Genomic DNA, 21,329 nt, shown 5'->3' on the forward strand with positions numbered 1-21,329 from the left:
GTGCAGTCTAAAGTATCGATAGGTGTCAGGGCGTATTTTCAAGTACCGGTTTATTAAAAAAAAAAATTCAGTTGATATGCCAAAATAAATTAGGTAAACTTAAATATGAGTAAGCGTTTCTGTTTTCATTAATAATGTTTATAAATAAAAACCTGTTGCCGAAAAGTAAAATATCAAATATATATAAAATATAGAAGATATGGCAACGCTGTGCAGTTAAGCAAACAACGCTTTCTGAACGCCTGGTAGGTGGCGCCAGTAGTATTTGAATTAGCCTGCAAATTCAAATGCCTTTTCTGTTGTAAGAAATAAACATCGTACATTTATTAGCAATTCGCAACTTGGTTTATTTAGAGTTTACAATTCACATAAGTTTTATTTTTAAAATATATATAATTTTCGTCTAATTCGATTGCAAAGCAAAGAATCTACCTAAAATTGATATTTATACGTTTTACATATTTGCTAAGAAACTTCTGATTATTTTATGCATTTGCTGCAAATTGCAGTCATCGCTGCTGCTGCTAGCCAATACGCCCTGTATATAAGTTTGTTACATCTACTCATGTGAGTATGTAGAATTTTGGTCTGTCGGGTTAATATAATTGATTAGTTGAGAAAAACATTCACATCGAAGTACGCATATGTGTATAGGTACAAATAAATGTTAATGTATATAAGAAGCAAGTATCTAGATTGCATATATTATTTTGTTTGATATTTTATAAATCGACCGCTTTGCTCTCTCTGTGGATGCTTTAATTGCATTCCTTCAGGTGGCAAGTCTGATTTACTTTGAATATGTTTGAGAGCTCATCCAGTAAGGTCTCATAGCGATAGGCGACGCGTATCTCTGGCACATTAGTGCGAGTTATATCGTTGCCATTGATGCCATCCTCGAAGTAGTTGGGTCCCAGCCATTGCTGCTTGATCTGTTGCGAAACGGATATATTAGAACTCTCAAATAGAAAAGAGAGAAACCTTTTGGAATTCACTTACGTTATGTGGAAAGCCGCTCATGATGACGCTGTTGCGGGCCAGCTCGCACATGTCGCAGGAGCTGAGCTTCCACACCTGTGCCGCAATACTGTACTCTTCCATAAGCGGTTCCTAAGCCACAAGAAAAATGTGTAAAACAGATCATTCAAATAGTCACTCTATCTACCTTGGTGAAGTGAAACTGTAGCGGATCATCGGTGGACAATGAGATTATTAATCCACGAGCCAAATATTCGGGCAACGGATTCCGATGATAGTTGAGAAACAGTGAATTATTCGACAGCGGCGACATGGCAATACCTATCTGGGTTAGATAGTATAGATACTGCAGCACTGGCACCTTTCGCAGCAGCAGTCCGTGCGAAATGTTCTCGGCCATTAAGTAGCCACAGACCAGATGCTGTACTGGCCCAGCCTCGCCGCAATGGGGGCGCAGCACAAATGTGTTCATGCCACGCTGCCTGTTTGCGTTAAGGACGATTTAGGATCAATATAGATTTATGCATTAGGAAATTTGTACTCCTCCTTGTACTACTCACTTTCTAAATTTGTTAAGCACCGTCATATTGGCATACATATAGTATATATAGTAGGCATACGGTGGATTATCCTCGTATGTCCATTCTTCGGGTCGCGGCACATCGCTGTCAAAGAGCGGATTCTCTGGCTTCGACTCATCATCCACAGAATCGAAACCAATCACATAGTTCAGGAAGCGATGCAAGTTGGGATTCTCGCTTGGCTTATTGGTTGCCTCGAACAAGGGTAGAAAAATGTTATTGATTATCTCCTGGAATGACGACATCATCTTGTTGGATTTGAATATATCGAAGAGCCTCGGTATTTGTATTAACCAGCGTATGTTCGAGCTGTAGACATTATTGTCGATGGCCCACTTGGCCAGTTTGTTCCACTCATCGGGCGACTTGCCGTAGATGGAGAGACGGAGTTCAGCATTTTGATACTTGGATTCCTCCAGATCAAAGGCCACCTCCTTAAGGAGTAAACGGGATGTGAGTAGGGATAAAACTTTATGTCTACATTTTGAAAGCAATTAGAAACCCAAAAGAAAACCAATCAACATGCCAACTGACATCCGAACCAATGTGTGATATCAAATCATAGGAAGTTGGTTCGAAGTGTGAATCGACCCTCAGACATGGCTTTTTGGTTTTCGCAGCCCTCATTTTCACATACCTTTATAATTTGTGCAAAGTATTTGCCATTCAAATAATTGTCCGTCTTGAGGAAGACTTCCCGGAGACGCGATTCGCCAATGGGATTATATTTGGAATTGAATTTATCAAAACGATGGAACGTATTACGATCAGCATGGACATCCAGCATATCAACGGTCAGATCGTATGTGGTCAGGTTCATCGATTGGAACACCTGGGCCAATGTCATCGGCTGTCCATTTGTGTGGGTGACCACCTCGTTGGCATTGTTCTTCAGCGTCTTCTTGATGAAGCGCAGCAAATGCTTTTGATTCATACAAGAGGCTGCATGTATATGGGTATCCACTTTTCTAGTGTTGTAAAAGTCACGATGCGGCACCGCCTTCTGGGCGGCCAGCTCGCGCAGCTCATTGAGCAGCACATGCATCTGGTACTTGGAGGACAAATAGCAAAGGCGACGATAGCAAAATGATTTTCTAAAAAAATAAAAGAGAAAATTTAATAATGTCTATTAACATATATTACATACACAGGGCTTTGCCCGCGAATTTCTAATTCCACTCAGCTCAGTGAATCACAATTACTATAAATTACCCATTCATTAAAAAAAATACTACTACTTTGAAGAACTAGAATTAAAATTCGATCGGATGTAACTAGGATTTTTGCCCATGTACCTCTTGGCCCCTATTTTCCATGCAAGGGAGTGGATTTGCGAAAAGCGCGAAACATGTTTAAGTGAATTCTCATAAAGATCAATGAACATAAGTTTGAAGCTGATCGGGCGGTAATAATTAACATGTATCTATAATAGATATACATATATATGTATACACTTACAATGGTCCATCAGCAATCATATTACACATGACCTGCATGTCATTCACGAACTGGTTCATATCCGGATACGTAAACTCCAGCTCGCTGGTGCACTCCTGGAAAATGGGAATATTCTTAGTATATGAATGAATCCATTTGACATTTCGGTTATTTACCTTATCATTGTAAATGTGAAAGACGCCATTCACTGGCTTGATAATATAATCTTCATCGGGCACGAATTCCACATCCCAGGCATGTACAGATTTCAGGGGCGATGGCAAGGAATGGAGCTCTGCACGTCGTTTGGGTGTCGAGTTATTTGCGTGTGTTATGTAATAAGAAATATGTATATGTATGCACATACATATGTTGGTGGGAGTATATTGGCATTAAAATTGATTATCAGCGGCAGTGTTGGTAAATGTTCTACAAACTATTTAAAACTAAATTAACGATACTTTGTTTTCTTCTGCAAATACGCTACACACAAACGTACAAAGTGTTGTTGTAGTTGTGTTTGTGTGCGTGAAGAACAGGGTTGTCAGCTGTTATATATGTATATTTTTTAAGTGGAAAATACAATTTTTGCTTGTAAACAGTTTTTAAGGTTTTAAGTGTGAAAGCTTGCAATTAAAGTAATTTTTCAGCGCACTGTTTGATAGGTTTTAACAATGTTAAATTAATATAATTAATTTTTCAGTAAGGTTTACTCAATTTGCCGACCTAAAAGGGCGGGTTATAATATAGGATGTCATTCATATTAAAATTGTAATTTAAAATATAAAAAAAACATCATGATTTAAAGATACAGATTCGTAAGTACAAACAAATACATGTCGGTTATTATATGGCGTCTACCCTGTTCTCAGGGATATAACATATTTAACTTTGTGCTTAAGTTTTTCAGGTGAGGTGTTCAAAACATTTTTAAAGGTGGGTCAAACGTGGCGAAATTACAAATATGTATGTATGTACTCTACTGCAGGCAGTCAGAAGATAAAGTGCGTGCAAGGCGGAGAGCGAGTGAGAGCTGTTAGCAAAGTAATAACTGTTAACAAATGCAAAACACATTAGAGAGACAGAGAGAGAGAGAGAGAGCGAGAGAGGCAGAGAGCGGGACACAAAATTGAGTGTAAATAACAAAAATAACAAAGCATTGCAAATATTTAAGTACAGCTTGTGTCTGTAACAAAGCCTAAATGCTACGGCACGCGGGTGTTACTAAAGAGAGCGGGCAACACACACTGAACAGAAACAGAAACATAAACACAGTAAGAGAGAGGGAGAGCGGAAGAGCACAAACAAAAGAGCGTAAAGCGTCTCAGCAAATGAATGAGTATAAATATTGGATCAGTCAACAAATAACAGTAAAATAATACGGATTGCTTGTGGGTGGTTGTGTGTGTGTGTGTGTGTGTGAGAGAGACAGAGATCGAAAGAGACAGAGAGGGAGAGCAGGAAGGCAATAAAGGAACATAACGATTGCATCCGAACACGGAGACAGCCGCGGCCGAATTACCTGTATAGCTCGCCATACTTTGTTTGCGAATTATGTCTATAAAAAATGAAATAAAAATAATATATAGAAAACTTTATACAAAATGATAAAAAGAAATAGAATGAAAATACACAGAGCATAATAAACAAAAAAAAATGAGGATAAAAAAACAACACAAACGAGACACCTGAGCGTAGAGGAGAGTGGGTCGGTCTTAAAAAATCATACATATATGTAGATATGTAAATGGTCAACTTACTAAACGCAATAGAAGACATGACACGAATAATATAGCTGCGGCTAACGAGCAAGATATACAAAAAGAAAGAGACGCATATGTATATGAGTATATACATTATTATATTTATATCAAAAAGAGAGAGAGAGAAAGAGAGAGAGAATGAGAGAGGGGTATGTTGCAAGGTGGTTGGTTCTAGCTGAAAATAAGAGAGTAAACAGCTTAACGCGTTCCTAGCGCATGTTTAAATCGATCTATGTACATAAAATGAACGATAAAAACTATCGATTGTATTATACATCGCATACACAGCAAACATTGTTATGTACTTCATGGTGCTATACAACACTGGCAAAATTCTCTACTAAGTACATGGAATGCCTGTACATAGACGCGGTAGCCGCTTTCTCGAAGGGAGCAACCGATGTCAGCGGCGGCTGAGACTTGGACTTACCTGAAACCGATCTAACAGGCAAATCGTTGTATCGATCCTTGAGACGCACCGTCTTAAGAAAGCGTGCTGTGGTCGTTGGAAACGATTGATCTGATATTTCCATATAATGGGAGCGCAACTTTAGCGCCTCGATAAGCAAAGTCGATGCGCGCTCCAGATCCTCGAGCGGCACACCGCTGGTATCCTCACCCGACACGGACACTCGCTGAAAGGTGATGTCCGCTTCGGTTAAACGCCTTTCTGTGGGCATTTGACCTTCCGACTCGGAACTGCTGTGAGTTCGTGGACTGGCTGCAGTTGTCACCACACGCTGACCTGTCGATTGCCTATGGAAGGGCAGGAGAGAGACAGAGACAGAGAGAGAAAGAGAGAGAGAGAGAGAGAGAGAGAGAGAGAGAGAGAGAGAGAGAGAGAGAAAGAGAGGGAGAAATTCAATTAAGAAGTTTAGTTAATGGGTCGCCGGCAAGAATGCACCATTGTTCCTCCTCCGGCCGGTACTCGTAATGGCGGCAGAAGCTATAGCTATCATCCGCGAACGACATGTTGCACCTGAGCAATGAGCTCAGCGAATGGGCCAGTGTCTGGCTGGCGTTTCGGGTCAAGTTTACAGTGGCCCAATGATCGATTGAGCGATTAATTTATAGAGTGAGCACTCGATAATTTACAATTGGGCACGCGATGGCAAGCCAGCCAGGGTTGGAGGGCGTCCCAGCCGGTTGGTCGACCCTGCGTTATTTGCCAAAAATTATGAATACCCCCTTCCCACCGACTAGGCTAAGGGGTTGTTCTGTTCCAAGGAACATTAATCATTTTGTTGGTGCTTCCTAAGGTCATGTACGATATTAAAGCTGATAGCCCTAATCTATGATAAAAGACAACAGCCAAACTACAACTGGCAGTGCGAAGTTCGAAACTTTTGGCGCTTTGGCGTGTCACACGAACAAAACCAATGACTGGATGATTGCGGGTCCGCAATGTCAGCGTAGGTCGTTGGGACAACAACGCGAAAACGCGAAAACGCGACAACGCGACAAGTAGCCGGAACCCTGAACCCGGAGCCTACAAACACAACCCGCACTCGCACCCAGCCGCATAGATGGTAACCGGGTTAAGGGTTTAAGCGACAGCCGGATACGTGTTCGACTTTTGCGCTTTCTTGCAGCGATGCGCGCCCTCTAAGTTATATGGATGCACAAATTGTACTAAAAGTGACGGCATCCAAAATTCAAATTGTGCTACCTTCACACTGCTGGCCCGACTGCTCGGCTCTCCGGCTGCCCGCTGCTGCTGGCGGTGCTGGTGCTGATGGTGCTGATGGTGGTGGTGGTGGTGGTGGTGGTGGTGGTGGTGGTTTCATCATTATGTCATAAGCCGCGTTCGCGACGCGCTCGTGTTGCTGGCCAGTACCTAATGCAGTCCCATTCAAAATCAAAACGTGTTCAACCTTGTTTTCGTCTATGCTTTGCCCACACCTGCTTGGCCCACATGACCCGCTCGCAGAACCTCGGCTCCTCTTTCCCCTATTCCCTATTCCCTATTCCCTATCCACTAACCCTGTTGCCCATGACCAAGTGTCTATGTTCGTCTAGTCGCACGGATTAGTGGTTGGAACCCCAAAAACAATGTGAACTTGATAGCTAGAAAGTAGGGTGCTCTTCCACTTGCCGGAAGTTTAAATACCCTTCCTCTGGACAGTTCAAGCAACGACGCATAGTTATTCATATCGAATCGGATATTCTTATAAGCAGTTAAGTAAACCTTTTGAATAGCACGGGTAACTATGTACAGATTAGGCTAAGACAATACGGGGATCGGAGCTCCGAACATCTTGACTGAAAGCAGCATATATCAAATTGTAAGTACTCAATTTTTGATATTTGATATAGTAATTTGTATCCCTATGGATCTTTATCTAACTCTCATGGGAACAGGCTAGACAGACTCTATAATGTCCCAGATGTTTACTTTAATGTGTAAAATAGTTAATAAGGTATTTAAAATACCCGCTGCAAGGGGTTTTAATTAAAACGCATGTTGTTTTTGTTGTTGTTCATTACGATCCTCTATAAATGGTAGTTGGAATGGCTGGATTAGCAACTAGACCCAGGAAACCTAGAATATTGTTAGCACATCGGTAGGCTACCTTATATTATATGTATGTCAACTATATCTCACTTCATATGTGCACTTTATGCAGTATATAATACCTTCTAGAGCACTCTATTTTAATTTTATTAGGCTCCTCTATAATCTCATTAGTTTATCAGGCTTCATTTAATACTCTTATAATGTTCGAAATTCTTTCTAATTATTAAATATATATATTGGTTATTTAGTTTTGTACTTACTTTTCATTGAGTATGCGCTGTATTTGTAATTTCTTCTCAATCTGTTCAATGGGAAACTGAGGTACTTCATATGGAGCCGAAATTTCATTAGTGAGCTCATTATCAACATCGGTCTTATCATTATCAACTGAATCGGGTAAATCGCCTGTAATATAGATTAAATTGACATTTAATTGAAGCTAAATAAATATTGTTTTTCTACACATATAGGTTATATAAATGTGGATTTCACTTAAGTGCTATATTGATGATATTGGTGTGTATTTTTATAATTGTCTATATATATATATATGTATTTGTTTTGTCAACCTACAAATCGGTGCTATCGTCTCAAGCTCTGGGTCAATGCTTTTATTATTGATGCTTGCCGGATCCATGACATTGCCCCCAAAGAGCTTGACATCCACGCGCAAACGATGTGCACTGTCCATTCGATTGAAGTTCATGCCTGGGCTGACTGTACCCGGTGTCAAAGGGATGGCTTCTAATAGCCTTTTCGAAGTTCCCGCTCCCGTCTTGGAGCACACTTGTAACCTGAACGAGCGCTGGCGCTTTAATGACTCGAGACCTGAAACTGAACTGCGACGACTACGGTTTGCGGCTATACCTGGAGAGCTAATGAAGACTCGCTCTCGCTCGGCGGACTCAGTTGTTGTTGTTGCTGTTTTCCTTTTTTGTATTTTCGGAAACAACACAATTTACGAGTCTGAGATGCACGATTATAAAATTTCGAAAACGATTCGACTGCAGAGTCAGCTCGAAAACAACAAGTGCGAAAGGCAGCTCAAATAGCTGGCGGCGATAGCGTAAATCAAATAACAAATACACAATGAATCTTCAATACACTGCCAGAATAAAGTGTGCTGTGAACTATGCACTGCGCAAAATTTGTTGCGAGCTCAACAATTGACATAATCTATATCTATATCTACATCTGTTTTCAGTTTGAAATTCGAATTTATTTTCTACTTTGAGTCTAAGCTTAATCGAAAATTTTGATTTAATTTAAGAAATTTGTAAATGCCAATTTTGGGCAGAGCTCAAATATAGCCCGCAGTTTCTATATGAAAATAATACGATTCAGTTGAACGGGCAATAATAATAAATTTAAACAACCATTGTGTTTCATTAATATCTCATTTAAATATAATATATAATATGAATAAATATGTGACACTATATATTTATTTTATATATTTAGATTATTATTCTATTTATAAATATTTTTATATATGTTGTTGATTAGCCTTAGAAACCCATTAAATCTAGTCATGTCTGTCTATCAGCTGCTACCAAATTCATTAATCGACTACAGATCAATTCTCTGTCATATCAGATATCGTTTTTATAATTTGACAATGTATTTATAAATATATACAAATATATTTTTATTAATTTCATTTGTTTAGTTTTACCATTTTGTATAGTTAAATATTATAATACAAATATATTCATATCTAAATATATATATTTCTATAATAATTTAACTATATATTTTAAATTAAATATAAATATAATTATGCCCCATAGAAATTGATCGTCTTTGGACTTGTTTAAATATAATCTAGGACATATAAAATCAAATTCACTTTTTTTGGCATTACAAATCACATGAGAAAGTAATGCGCCCTCTCAGTAAAGTGTAGAGAAAGCAAGCACAGACTGTTTACATATTGGAAATCAATAGCAGTTCAGACGTGCCCAAAACAACCCACACACTGGCGGCATCCCGCTGCTAGACATCATGATCATCGATATTGAGATGGTGTCACCTCAAGTTGAGCTGAGTTGGGCTGAGTCGAGGAGATAGTTGTTCCGAAGATGAGAGATGACATGCATCAACTTTCTTGTTACATTCTACACTAGACTATATGGTCATGGTGTTTATAGATTGACAAGTTTTTAAATTATGTGAATTGGAAATAGCGAATATGGGTACAGTAGTCCTTCGATTATAATAATCTAATAAAAAATCTCTCTTATTTTTTACTTTTCGCAAAGAACTTTTGAATAAAGAGGAATAAGGTTTTTTTTAGAAATTTTTTTTTCAAGAATTTGTCAAAGTTTTTGTTAAATTGAAATCACTTTTAAAACTGAAGCGTTCTAATCAGCGATATATGACTGTATATAAAGCATTTAAGCTTATGGCGAGTCAGAGTAGAAAACCAAAGAGGTGCCAGGCTCGAAACCTGATTCCAAACACTTGAAATCGTAATCTTTATGGTGAATCTTAAGAAAATACAATAAATCTATTATCAATCATAAATTACACTGTTGTTTTGTTAATAGATTGGTTAATGAGATTAATTCATTATATGACAAGTTTGCTAAAGACTTTCTAAAAATAATAACTGAACTTAGATCTTGAATCCCTGTACCCAACAATAGCTTCAGAAATTGTCAATTATACAAATATTTTCAAAGGTGTTCGAAATGTTTCCTTCAAAGTGCTACACATTTTGTGAGGAAGTGATGATACTCCCATTAGAGCACATTCGATTGAATAACTTGGATTTAAATGCCAAATTGAAATTTCGTATGGCTAAATGATTACAAATGAAATGCATGAAATGCTTTTATAATTCGCAACCTGTGATCTCGCTAAGCGGAGATCAGTTAAACAAGTTCAATTTGCTTGTAGTGCAGTGTTGCATATGCGCCGTTATCAAACGGTTGTTGCTGCTGCTCTGTGTACGTGTGTACGTGTGTGTGTGTAAATTTCTTGTTTCTGCAGGGTGTGTGCGTCGGGTGTGCGAGCAAGTGACAAAAAAACAAAACAAAATAAATAAATACCAAACCAGAGCAGAGTTTGTTTTAGTTGCTTGCATTGAGTTTGGTCACACTTACAATTACATTTGTTCGTCGGCGACTGGTTGTGTCTCATCTTAGTGATTTTGGAGACTTTAGTGGCCATCGGCGGGTGGAGTGCAATGGAGTTGTCGACATGCGACGCCCCTGTTGCAGCTGCAGCACCTGCCGAAGCTGGATGTGTTAGCTTGTTGCGATGCGGCAGAGTGGGCATCACCTCCTTGCTGGGATCGGGGAGCACATCTTCTAGGGAATCGGTGTCCGGGTCATTGCTGTCGGTACCGTCCGTATTGCCTATAATGCCGCGATAGGCCATTTTGTTCTGTAGCAAACGTTTGCCACAGGTCACACAACGCCAGCAATGAAGCACGTTAATGGTTTATGCCTTGCCTCGGATGGCGACAGATTTCGCGGCGCCTCCGTTAATATGCAGCGTGCCCCCAAACGCTTTGGAAGCTTCTGTTACGTTACAGGGAATTTCGGTAGCATTTACACAGATTTTTAATGTTTCATCCAAAAAATAAGAAAAACTTTATGTAATAAATTTAATTTTGCTTTTTCTCTCACACACACACTCACACTCTGCCTCTCCTTCTCTGTCTCTCTCTCCCGCTCTCGCTCTTTCTCTCTCTTTCTAACCCTCTGGCAATTTTAGAAGTTTTAATTGCCCGGTTAAGTTTTATTTTATCAATTTATATATGGTCATATATATGTACATATGTCAGTGAGCATTCACGTACAGATTTCTGCTTCTGATTCCGTTTCTGTTTTGTGCTTCGGGCCGCAACGCAATATGCACATCTACGCGCTAATTTTTACTGTGGATACGTTCTTTGTTTTGGCCCCTGTCAAATGGGTGGCAGTTGTCGTTCACTGCCAGATGTTTTCATCCAAAGTTTATACATCGGCTAAAGTTAGGTATTTGGCAATTGAGAGCCAAGTGCAATGCAGAGCTTTCGCTCTTTAGACGTTTAGTCGGTCGCCCTCTCAGCGCTCTCTGCGATTCTCAGCAGTAAAGCTTCAGCCATTATTGTGAAATGCATCTAATTTGTTGGATCAACAGAGTGACTATATATATTAATATATATATGCAGGTATATATACATATGTTTGTATATTGAGGCTATCCAGCGGAGAAAAGCGGTACCAAAAACTTGCTGGCTGTGCGCATTTTGTTGCTCTACAAGCACTTTGGTGGACCCTATTAGTTCGTTAAAAGCTTGAAATGATTCACGTTGTCTGGAGGTTTAATGGCTAAATAAAGCAATGAATATATAGTGTATAAGCGACACACACACACCAAATACATGAGTTGTAAATCGATAAATCGATGAACAAAACTTTGATATTACAATATTTATTTTTATAAGTACATATGCGGGTCACTTTGTTGAAGTTTAAGAAATGCAAAATTAAAAAAAAAAAATATATATCAGTATTGATCAGAAAAATACCCATAAGCTATATAGAATCTGGATGTTGAAACATCTAACATTGTTATCATTCCAGATATCGATAAGCAATCTTATCTAACGATTCTAGAACATATCAAAACAAGTTTGAAGTCAAGTCAAACCTATCGATAATCTGTCAATCATATAAAATTGAGAACATATTAACTAGATTGTATCCTTGAAATGGCCCAGTCTTAAACAACTACAAGATATCGTATGTACAGGTATATTTAGCCACTAGATTTCAAGAGTTTTACAATGAAGAAATCGTATCTAGTGTTCCGAGTGCTAGTAATTTTCCCTTACAAATTGTCGAGGGGCTTGCCGTCGTCGGCCTGATTACGCCATCGGGGCACTTAGCGGCACTCGTCTGGCAATCAATGCTAATGGCCCAAACAACACTGACGTCCATTGTGGTGGGAGCTAGGTGCATGGCGACGTTGCCCGGCAGTCAAATTTGTAAATGACAACAAGTCTATCAAAATTAGCATATAAATGACAAAAAGCAGCCGACTGTGCTACGCCATATTGTGCTTTAAATGATGGCTCTATAAGTAAAACAAATATGCCGACGAATTTGCAAGTAATCGCTGTTTATTCGCCCCCTTCCGCCAACAATGTCTAATGAATACTATTCACTTTTATTATTCGACCAGTATAAAAGGATTATTCTGTTGGATAAGAGACTCAATTGAACTACTTGGCGTAAGAAGAATGTTAATCAAATCTGATTGGGAATGAAAATCAAGGGTATGCATTTCTTTGAAATGTAAACATCTTTACAATTCTTGACCCAACAATCAAATATTCTTGTTGAGAGTATCCGACTAATGTATACCCTATACCGACCACACTAAAACATATAAACAGCTGAGCTTCTTCTCTCCCTCAACAGCAAATGCATTCTTAAGTAACTCAGATATTTATCCTCCGATCCATATGAAATATTCAGCCACAGCTCAATAATTCCTATTGCTTCTTCATCACATGAGAGTCTACATAACAAATTTGGAGTTTTTGCTCCAATAAGCTTAGATGTATGCGCAAAATAATCGATACTTATCGATTACAATCCAAATTTGCTGTCTCAAGCTCTTATTTTCTGAAATCTACGCAGTCGGAGCATTTCATAAGTCAGCTAAACTCTGTTCGAGGTGAGTTGACTTGTAAACAATTAACATTTACGGTTCTCTCAAGCTATTTATCTAAGAGTTGGGGTTTCTCAACCATATCAGAAATATCTATATATATATATGCATATATATACAGATGTACATATGAAAAATAGTCCATTTGTCGTTGTTGTTGCTGTGTTTATTTTTGGCTGCAAATATTTTGTTTTGTTTGTTTGTTGTTGATTTTATTGACCGAATTGTGCGCTTATTAATTGCTGCGTTTTGTTGTCGTCTTCTGGCTGTTTCGGGCACTTTGCCATTTGGGCACTGCCCGCGTTTCAATTGATTTTTATAAAAGTGTCAACCGACACAAATTGCAACAGCCCTGCGACCGGCCACTCGCCACTCGCCACATTGCATAACGCCCAAAAGGGTTTTTCTCTGGCTGCCCAGATTTGTGAGTATATTGAACTGAGCTTTTGCCCAAACGAATACGCGAAGTAAACTGATTTTCATTTCGAGCGGTTCGCAAACCTGGAGTCAAGAGCACAGAAAAAAAAAACATATGACAGATACTAATCGGAAAATCTAGTATATATGTATATATATATGTATTTATGTAAGTATAGGAAGTTGTCTCGACTACAACGAAGTTGAGATACTCTAAAAGCTTGGTTAAGGTACTCAGCATTGTATCATAAACAAATGCGAAGAGTTCTCTGTGGGTTGAAGAAAATTAAATACCCTCACATGCATACTATTAATATATATAGATACACAAAAATATAATGCTCGGAACTTATCTGAAAGTCAACTCGAAAATATATTTGCCAAACTGGGAAGAGAAATCAACTCTCATAAAAACGGCAATAAAAATATGACTTATAATAACAAAGTTTGAATAAAAATTACAATTCCAGATATGCGATTATTTTATAATTTTTTGAATACAAAATATTTCAAATCCAACTGGGATAGAAAAATAATGCATTTGTAAACTAAGCAAATTATACTCATAATAATTTATTTAAGTATTGAATATTAAAGGTTTTATTTTATTTTATCTATTCAGATTTCGTAGATAAAAGGACCGGCACGACTTTCTTGTACTCTATAGACTTAAATGTTATTTCTTTCCATGCTTACGAGCTCTGAAAGGGTATTTTGGAGAGTAGAGAGATATTCAAATGAAAGAATATTATTAGCGTGACCTACAGCCGTTATATTTTGGCAAAGAGTAAGACGGTAAGAGAGGGAGAGAGAGAGAGAGAGAGAGAGAGAGAGCTAGAGAGAGCGAGAGAGAGAGAGAGAGAAAAGCTGAATCCAATAAAAAAAAAAAAATAGAGAGCGCAGCAAAAGCAAAAAGTGTGCAAACTTTTGACTGTATGCCATTGTTTCTCATTTTCTTATTGTTCCTTTTTACTGTTGTTGTTCTAATTGAAACCCTGACCTATGCCTAGACAAACGCCAAACGGTCTGTTCTACAAAAGTTCCCAGACGAAATGAACTACTCGTGGGCTTATACTCGATGTGCCATATCAATGACCGTTTCGAAAAAAAGCTCAATTATAACGAAATAACAAATGCGTGGGCAGATACTATATCATATTCACGTATATTTGTGTGATTCATAGATTCATCGGGTTAATTCCGGGCAAATATATAAATACTCATTGGTATCCACACATACTAAGTATATGCATGTGTGAGCCGATTTTATAGCTAAATGATTTGCGAATTCAATAAATTTTTTGAAATTCTTCCAAAAGCAATGTTGTTTACGTGTGTTCTTAACGCAATATTGCGCAGTATTCAATTGTAAACTGTAAAATCGCCCATTTTTATTACTTACAATCGAATCGCTGTTTTTTTTTTAAACTATTTAAATTACTTTTTGCAAAAATGTATGTCCTCATGCCCCCAAATTCATAAATTTTGTTAAAATTGAAGACATATGATGGGCATGTGCGTTGTCTTTCAGAAGTATTTTTCGACCTCGATGTTATAACGTGAATATACATATATATATATAGATATATGGTACTAACATAGATGTATATACATATATTCAGTATAAGGCGGTTTAAAGTTTGAGGGGCTGTCCATGCCTCTAACTACTTACAAACGAACTGCTTTGTAAGTACGTTTGTCATGCAAGAAATTTGTTAAAGATTCTTGCTTGTCTTCTTGTTTGTCTTGCTTTGTTCTCGTAGTTTCTATGGGCTGAATGTATGTACGATACATATGTATATATATATATTTTTTTTGAATATATTGGATTATGATACACATACACATACTTGACTTTGTTGTGTTTATGTGTGTGTGTTTATTGAAATGATTACCAGCTGTTACAATTGCCGGGCCATTGTGAAAGCGTCTGCATAATGTGCTTGGTAGCAATAATGTTAGCCTGCTATTCATGTGGCTTATTTATAGCGCCGGCGAAGAGCTAATGATAAGCTCCACGTCAGTGAAATTTAGAGGGGCTGATAACAGGCCACATAAACACATTTGAATACACACATACACATACTTGTATTCTTGTTTATTTTTCTTGATTAGCTGCGGCTGGGTTCGAGTTTAACCCTTATTTTTAGCTTGTTTTTTTTTTTTTGATCAAGTTTCTTTCTTGCACCCCGATAAGGGAGTCGTAATAACACCTTTTCCCAACTGATTTCTCTTTAATTTTGCATTTTTAATGAAGCTTATGCCCTAGATAAGATTGTAAAGCTATGCGAAATATATTATAAAGCTGACTAAATGCAAACACCTTCGAGTTATTCGAGTCTGCTGCACAGACATACATGCATACAGAACTTTATATGCACACACATATACATATATACGTATATATGCATATGTATCTGTACATACATATATATGTATTCGTACAGTTGGGTGTGCGTGCACATTGGCATCCAATTTTCTAAATGGCTTTGCCCTGTATGCGTCTGACAGTTTGTCGGCGTTGTCGTTGGTTGTTGGTTTTTTTCCTACACTTAACTTGTTTGCTACATAATTGGCCCGTACGAATTGAACCCGACTCCGAGTGTACCTGGTAAATATTTGATGTAGCCAAAAAAAACGCCATTGACAGTGGATAAAAGGAGGAGCATTTGCGTCTATTTGGACCTATTACATGCATGCATATTAAAGTCAGAAGTTCGTATACCAAAAACTTTACAAATCTATGTCCTGGTATAGTATAGCTCTATAGTAGAAATTATAATATGTACAATTATTTCTTTATAGATGCCGTGCAGCTGCTTCAATCATTAAACTTGTACTTGAAACCTGGCATAGATAGGACGCTAGAAATGTTCTATAGTATCAAATCTTCTGACTCATTGTTTATAAATGTAAATAATACCAAAATACCTTTATAATATACTAACAAATATGCTTTTACTATATTTAGACAATAAATGTGTCTAATTATCACATAATAATCGTTTTTTTTTAGGAAATGGAGAAGAACTACTCGAATATTTTAAGACCTATAAAATGAGGAATATACATTTTCGTATACAATTGCTTTTACCATATGAAAAGAGCTTAATAACACTGTCAGCTCAATGTAACAGTAACTAACAGTAATCACACAACGTTGCCACTCTGCAGTCAGATTGAGTGAGTGAAGTATACTCAGGATACGAGTACCATGCAACAAGCACGTCAACTGACGGCTTAGGGCATAAATAATTGCGTACGTCACACAAGTACAGTTAAATGCGCTGATTTCTTTTTCGCCGTCGCACCTTTTTTTCTCTCGTAAGGCAACTCCGAATGCAAAGTGTATACATATATGAATGTATATATGTGTATTATTTTTGTTGCCTGTCAATGACCAGCAATTATGGCTCACACACGCACACACGATGCATACACATACACGTCTGATTGTGTGCGTGCGTGCGTAACTGTAAACTTCACTTACCTCCTTTGCGCTTATCAATGCGCCTCAAGCTCAGGCCCATGTCCGGATCCATGTCCATCTCAACGTCAGTGTCAAATCCAAAGCTGCGGTAGCCCTTGGCACTTAATGCATCCTCATAGCTTTGCATGCCGATGTACTCCTCGCACACGCACACTCGCTCCCTCTTACACACGCCGGCTACGCCTGTTCTCTCTTCTGTTCAGTGCCTATGAGCTTTTATTTTGTGCGTTTGTGAAGTGCCTTGAACTTGATGCAGCTTCTGCGTGTTGTGGTGTCGTCACCTTTGGCTTGCTTTTCAGCCTCTCTTGCTTCCCTGCTTCTGATTTTCTTTTCTCTGTTGCAATTTCGTGTCAAATTGCAAACATTGCGACGCTTAATGTCCGGCTTGGTTTTATATGCATACAAATTGTAAGTGCAAATGTAAATACAAGACTGTCTCACTCATAAACCACGCAAAAAAATTAAATCACACGGCACAACGCAAAAAAAAAACAAAAACACTAATACTGCTTTGTAATGTGCGAAATCAAATGCGGAACTCTTTATGCCTTTCTAAACGCTACAAATTTATTTTGCGACTGAAACTGCCAGAACTGCTTTTGTGCATTGCGCAGCGCAGATAATTTCAATGCGTCAAGCGTTGCCACCTGCCGGTTTAATGGCGTTGCCGATATTCGTGAAATAGTTGGTACAGCTCAATGAGCCAAACAGCTGTATTTGCTATGAGGGTGACACCGATAGTATCGATTGTTGTGAGTGCGATTCTTGCAAATATTTGTAGATGGCGCTGCAGACGCAATAGAGCGCTAAGAAACAAAAACCAAAATTTAATGAAATTTCGTTTCTTTTGTAATTTAGTTTATTTTGATTTTTTGTTTCTTATTATTTTTGTGTCTTCATTTTTGTTTTGTTTTAAATGTAATGCATAAAAATTGTGGTGTTGTTTAAAATTAAACCAATAAACATTTCACTTTATTAGTTTAATACAAATAATTTCACTTGTCACGACAAATACTTATTCAGTTTTTGGTTTCTTTCAGATTTGAAATTGCAAAGTTTTATATTTGTTGCTGTTTCTTTGACAGTTTTTATTTTCTTGTTACATGTAATTTTTTAATATTATTTTTGTTTTTATTTTTTATTCTTCTTCGTATTATCATTTATTTATGTATATAAGGAAACGCAAAACATCTCTAAACAAGTATATAGTTCTGTTTGATTTGTTGTTTGTCGTTTGTTTCTTGTTTGGAACGGCTTTATTGAACTTTTTGTTGTTTTTTTTTTTTGGATTCTTTGTTTGTATGTTTTTGTGTTGCATATAAGTACATTTGTTAGTTTTTGTTGCATTAAAAACATTAAATCTTTGGCAGGCATTGCATTTCGTAGTTTTGTAAAAGTTTCGTAAAACGATTGAAACCAAATCAAAACCCAACTTATTATATAAAACCAAAAAAACAATTATTTATGTTTAATACATTTAAGTTGAATTTTTCTTTTGCTTTTTTACTGTTTCTGTTTTTGGTTTTTTTTTGGTTTTCATTGTTTTTTCTTTTTTTTTCATTAATATATTAAATACACATCAATACGTTGGTAGTTTAAAAATTGTGTTTCTTGTGTTTTGTTTTTGGGTTTTTATTTTGTGCTAAATTACATTTAAAAAATATGCTTAATATTTTGTTTTGTCTTTTTTTTTTTTTTTTTTTTTGTTTTGCTTTTGGTTTTAAGTCAAAGACACGAAAGTGAAAGAGGTTTTGGTTTTTGGTTTACGTCTGTTTACTTAAATTATTATTTTTATGAATTAATTGTGTTATCTTTTAGTGTAATTAATTTTCCATGCGCTTAATTTAAAACACCGAGAGTTTGCTCAAAAGTTTCTTAAATTTGTTTTGGTTTTATGTATTTTTTTTTCATGTTTTTCCATTTTTTCCGAATTAAATTTTAAATATCGAAATATATATATATATATATATATATGTATATATATAAATTTGTGTATTTTTGGTTTTTACTAATTTTTGCTGTTTTTTTTTTACTGTGTTTAAATTTTAATGTTGCTTAAAAACACCGAAAGCTTAAAATTTAGAGATTTTCCTAAAGTGTAAAATTTTTACAATATTTTTTTTTGTTTCATTTAATTTCTTTCTCTTTTGCTGCACGTTATCTGGCTGTTGTTTCTGTGGTTGTTCTTCTTGTTCTTGTTGTTGTTGTTGTGCTTGTATTTTGTTTAGATTTTCTTGTTTTTGTCTTTGTTTTTCATGTATTATAAGTATTTTTATTTTCTTGAATTTCATGTTCCAGTTCCTTGGCTGCCCATAAACAAAACGGCCTTAACTAAGTCGCTAAATGGAACCAAAATACCTAAAAACAAATGTAACATTCTCTTTAAGAAACGGCCACCGAACCCGCTAATTACTTTCTCTTCTAAAGGTGGTCCTAAATGAAAACTAATTAATTGCCCCCATAATCGTTAGCTAAAACATGCTTTCCACTCTCCGCTCCCAACATCCCGCTCCCCGCTCCCCGCTTTCCCTCTCCGCTCTCCGCTCACCAATTACCAGACCTAGCATACCGCATACCGTTCAATAAATACATAAGTTGTAGATTAAGGAAAAAACTGTATCACATTTTCAATTACGTCTTTGTTCGTAGCACCTTCATAACAAATGCCGGCAATGTGCTTTTCGCTTTCGCTATCGCTTCCACTTTCACTTTTACTTTCACTTCGAGTTCCAAGTTCCACTTCTAATATTCTACTGCCAATCCAATTACCCAATCTCAGTTCCAATCGAGTTTCGAACTCATTTTAACCAGCTTCTCTAACTATTTACAGACATTTTGTGGCTGTGGCTCGTTTCAATCCCTGCTTCTTACACTTACCTACCATACAGTTGGAAAAAAATTGCGCTTCGGATTTTATCACAAAAATAATTACAACTCTGTGCGAATATGCACAACATAGCGGCTTAGCCATGTTCCATTCCCATATCTCTAACTCAGCTGCTTGCCTCACTTTCTGTCTCTCTCGCTCTCTCTCTCTCCTGTCCTTTCTCGCTCGCTCCTTCTCTCTCAATCTCTCTCTGACTTAAACTTACATTGCTTCTAACTCATTCAATCTAATTCTAAACTACGCAATGCGTTCATTTTGGTTCCATTCTGTTTCTATTATATCTCCAATTACGTTTTGCATTCTGTGCCTATATTCGCTCAAACCTAGCCCAATTCATAGTTCTCACTCCCAGTGTGCTAACAAATCGATTGTAATAACGAAAATGTATAATTTTTGTATTGATAACTCAAGTTTCGGTATGAATCTATACGAATAAAGCCCTGGCCAAAGAGCAGCATTCATTTATATCGAAATATACTCGCACATACTCATGCGTACTGTACAAAAGTACGCATTACACGCAACCACAAATCTATGAGTACAAATGAGTATCAAGACTCAAACAAAGTTTTCTATTAGGCGTATATCGTAATAAATTTAAAAAGAACATACTGTGCTCTGGACAGGACTGTTTGGAAGAGTGAACTGAAAGTATTTGTGTATAAATTATGTAGTATTATAGTTAGTATTTGTTTTTATTCATTGTTTGATTTCATGCTTGGGATTAACTTGCTGCAATAAAAACTCAGTTGTTTTTGTGTGTCATTTTGTCAAAAATCAGTCTCTATTGCCTTTGTTCTATTTATGCATGTTTTTCAATTTTCATATATTATTCATTTGATTTTGCAAATATTTTTGGTATTTTGCTTTGCTGTTACTTCAGGCTTCAGTAAAAATTGTTCTTGTTTTTTTTTTTTTTTGGATTTTTGGTTTTTTGTTTTTTTTTTTTTGTTTTTGGTTTGTATGTATGTAGTACACCTTAGAAAAATATCACATTCTTACTTCGTTCGTTCGAGAGACATTTTTATGTGGTTACATTTTGTTGTATTCTTTGGTTTTCTCTTTGTTTGATTCTCATTTATTTTGCTATTTCGTTTTGTTTGCTTCATTTTCATTAAACTTCTATTTACAATACGTTTGCATTCAAGACGTTTAAAATATATAAAATTTAAAAAATATCTGATTGAGGTCATTTCAGAATTATTGCTAGTTCTCTTCGCATGTATTCTTAAATCATTCCTTGCCCTTTTGCTGTTACACCCTTCTACGTCTACGTCTTCTTTGCATAGCGTTGACTTTTAGTGATTTTTTTTTTAAATATTTTTTTATTTTATACATTTAAACATTTGAATTTCATCTAAAATTGTTTTTTGTTTTTCGTATATTTGTAGACACCGAATTGTTTTAGAGTATGTATATATAAAAAAAAAAAATTACGAAACATTTCTGTTTCATGTTTTTTTTTTGTTATTTTCTTATTATTTTTTTTTTTAGACAATGCATTATCTACTACTCGGACTTACACACATTTACACATATGTATATAGTTATGTAAAACTCTATAAATATTTAAGAGACACGACAGTTA

At 36.7% G+C, this 21,329-nt stretch overlaps 1 protein-coding gene across 8 annotated transcripts; it reads right to left on the reverse strand.

Moving 5' to 3' along the window:
• Positions 1-322: 322 nt before the first annotated feature.
• AMPdeam (AMP deaminase) lies at positions 323-17,456 on the reverse strand. Of its 8 annotated transcripts, none has more exons than XM_015171118.3 (11): positions 16,855-17,456; positions 7,538-7,682; positions 5,190-5,515; positions 4,519-4,554; positions 3,173-3,291; positions 3,018-3,112; positions 2,197-2,653; positions 1,539-1,993; positions 1,166-1,460; positions 1,000-1,110; positions 323-932 (listed from the first exon to the last, which is right to left on the reverse strand). In XM_015171118.3, exons 1-11 carry the CDS (start codon positions 16,979-16,981, stop codon positions 759-761), a joined length of 2,340 nt encoding a protein of 779 aa, XP_015026604.1. In that variant the 5' UTR covers positions 16,982-17,456; the 3' UTR covers positions 323-758. The 8 variants fall into 8 exon arrangements, with proteins under 8 accessions (XP_015026604.1, XP_015026605.1, XP_015026608.1 ...); XM_015171119.3 differs by lacking the exon at positions 16,855-17,456 and adding an exon at positions 10,385-10,842; XM_015171122.3 differs by lacking the exon at positions 16,855-17,456 and adding an exon at positions 7,851-8,086.
• Positions 17,457-21,329: the final 3,873 nt, after the last annotated feature.

Source organism: Drosophila virilis, chromosome X, assembly GCF_030788295.1.
Source record: "Drosophila virilis strain 15010-1051.87 chromosome X, Dvir_AGI_RSII-ME, whole genome shotgun sequence".
Taxonomy (NCBI): domain Eukaryota; kingdom Metazoa; phylum Arthropoda; class Insecta; order Diptera; family Drosophilidae; genus Drosophila; species Drosophila virilis.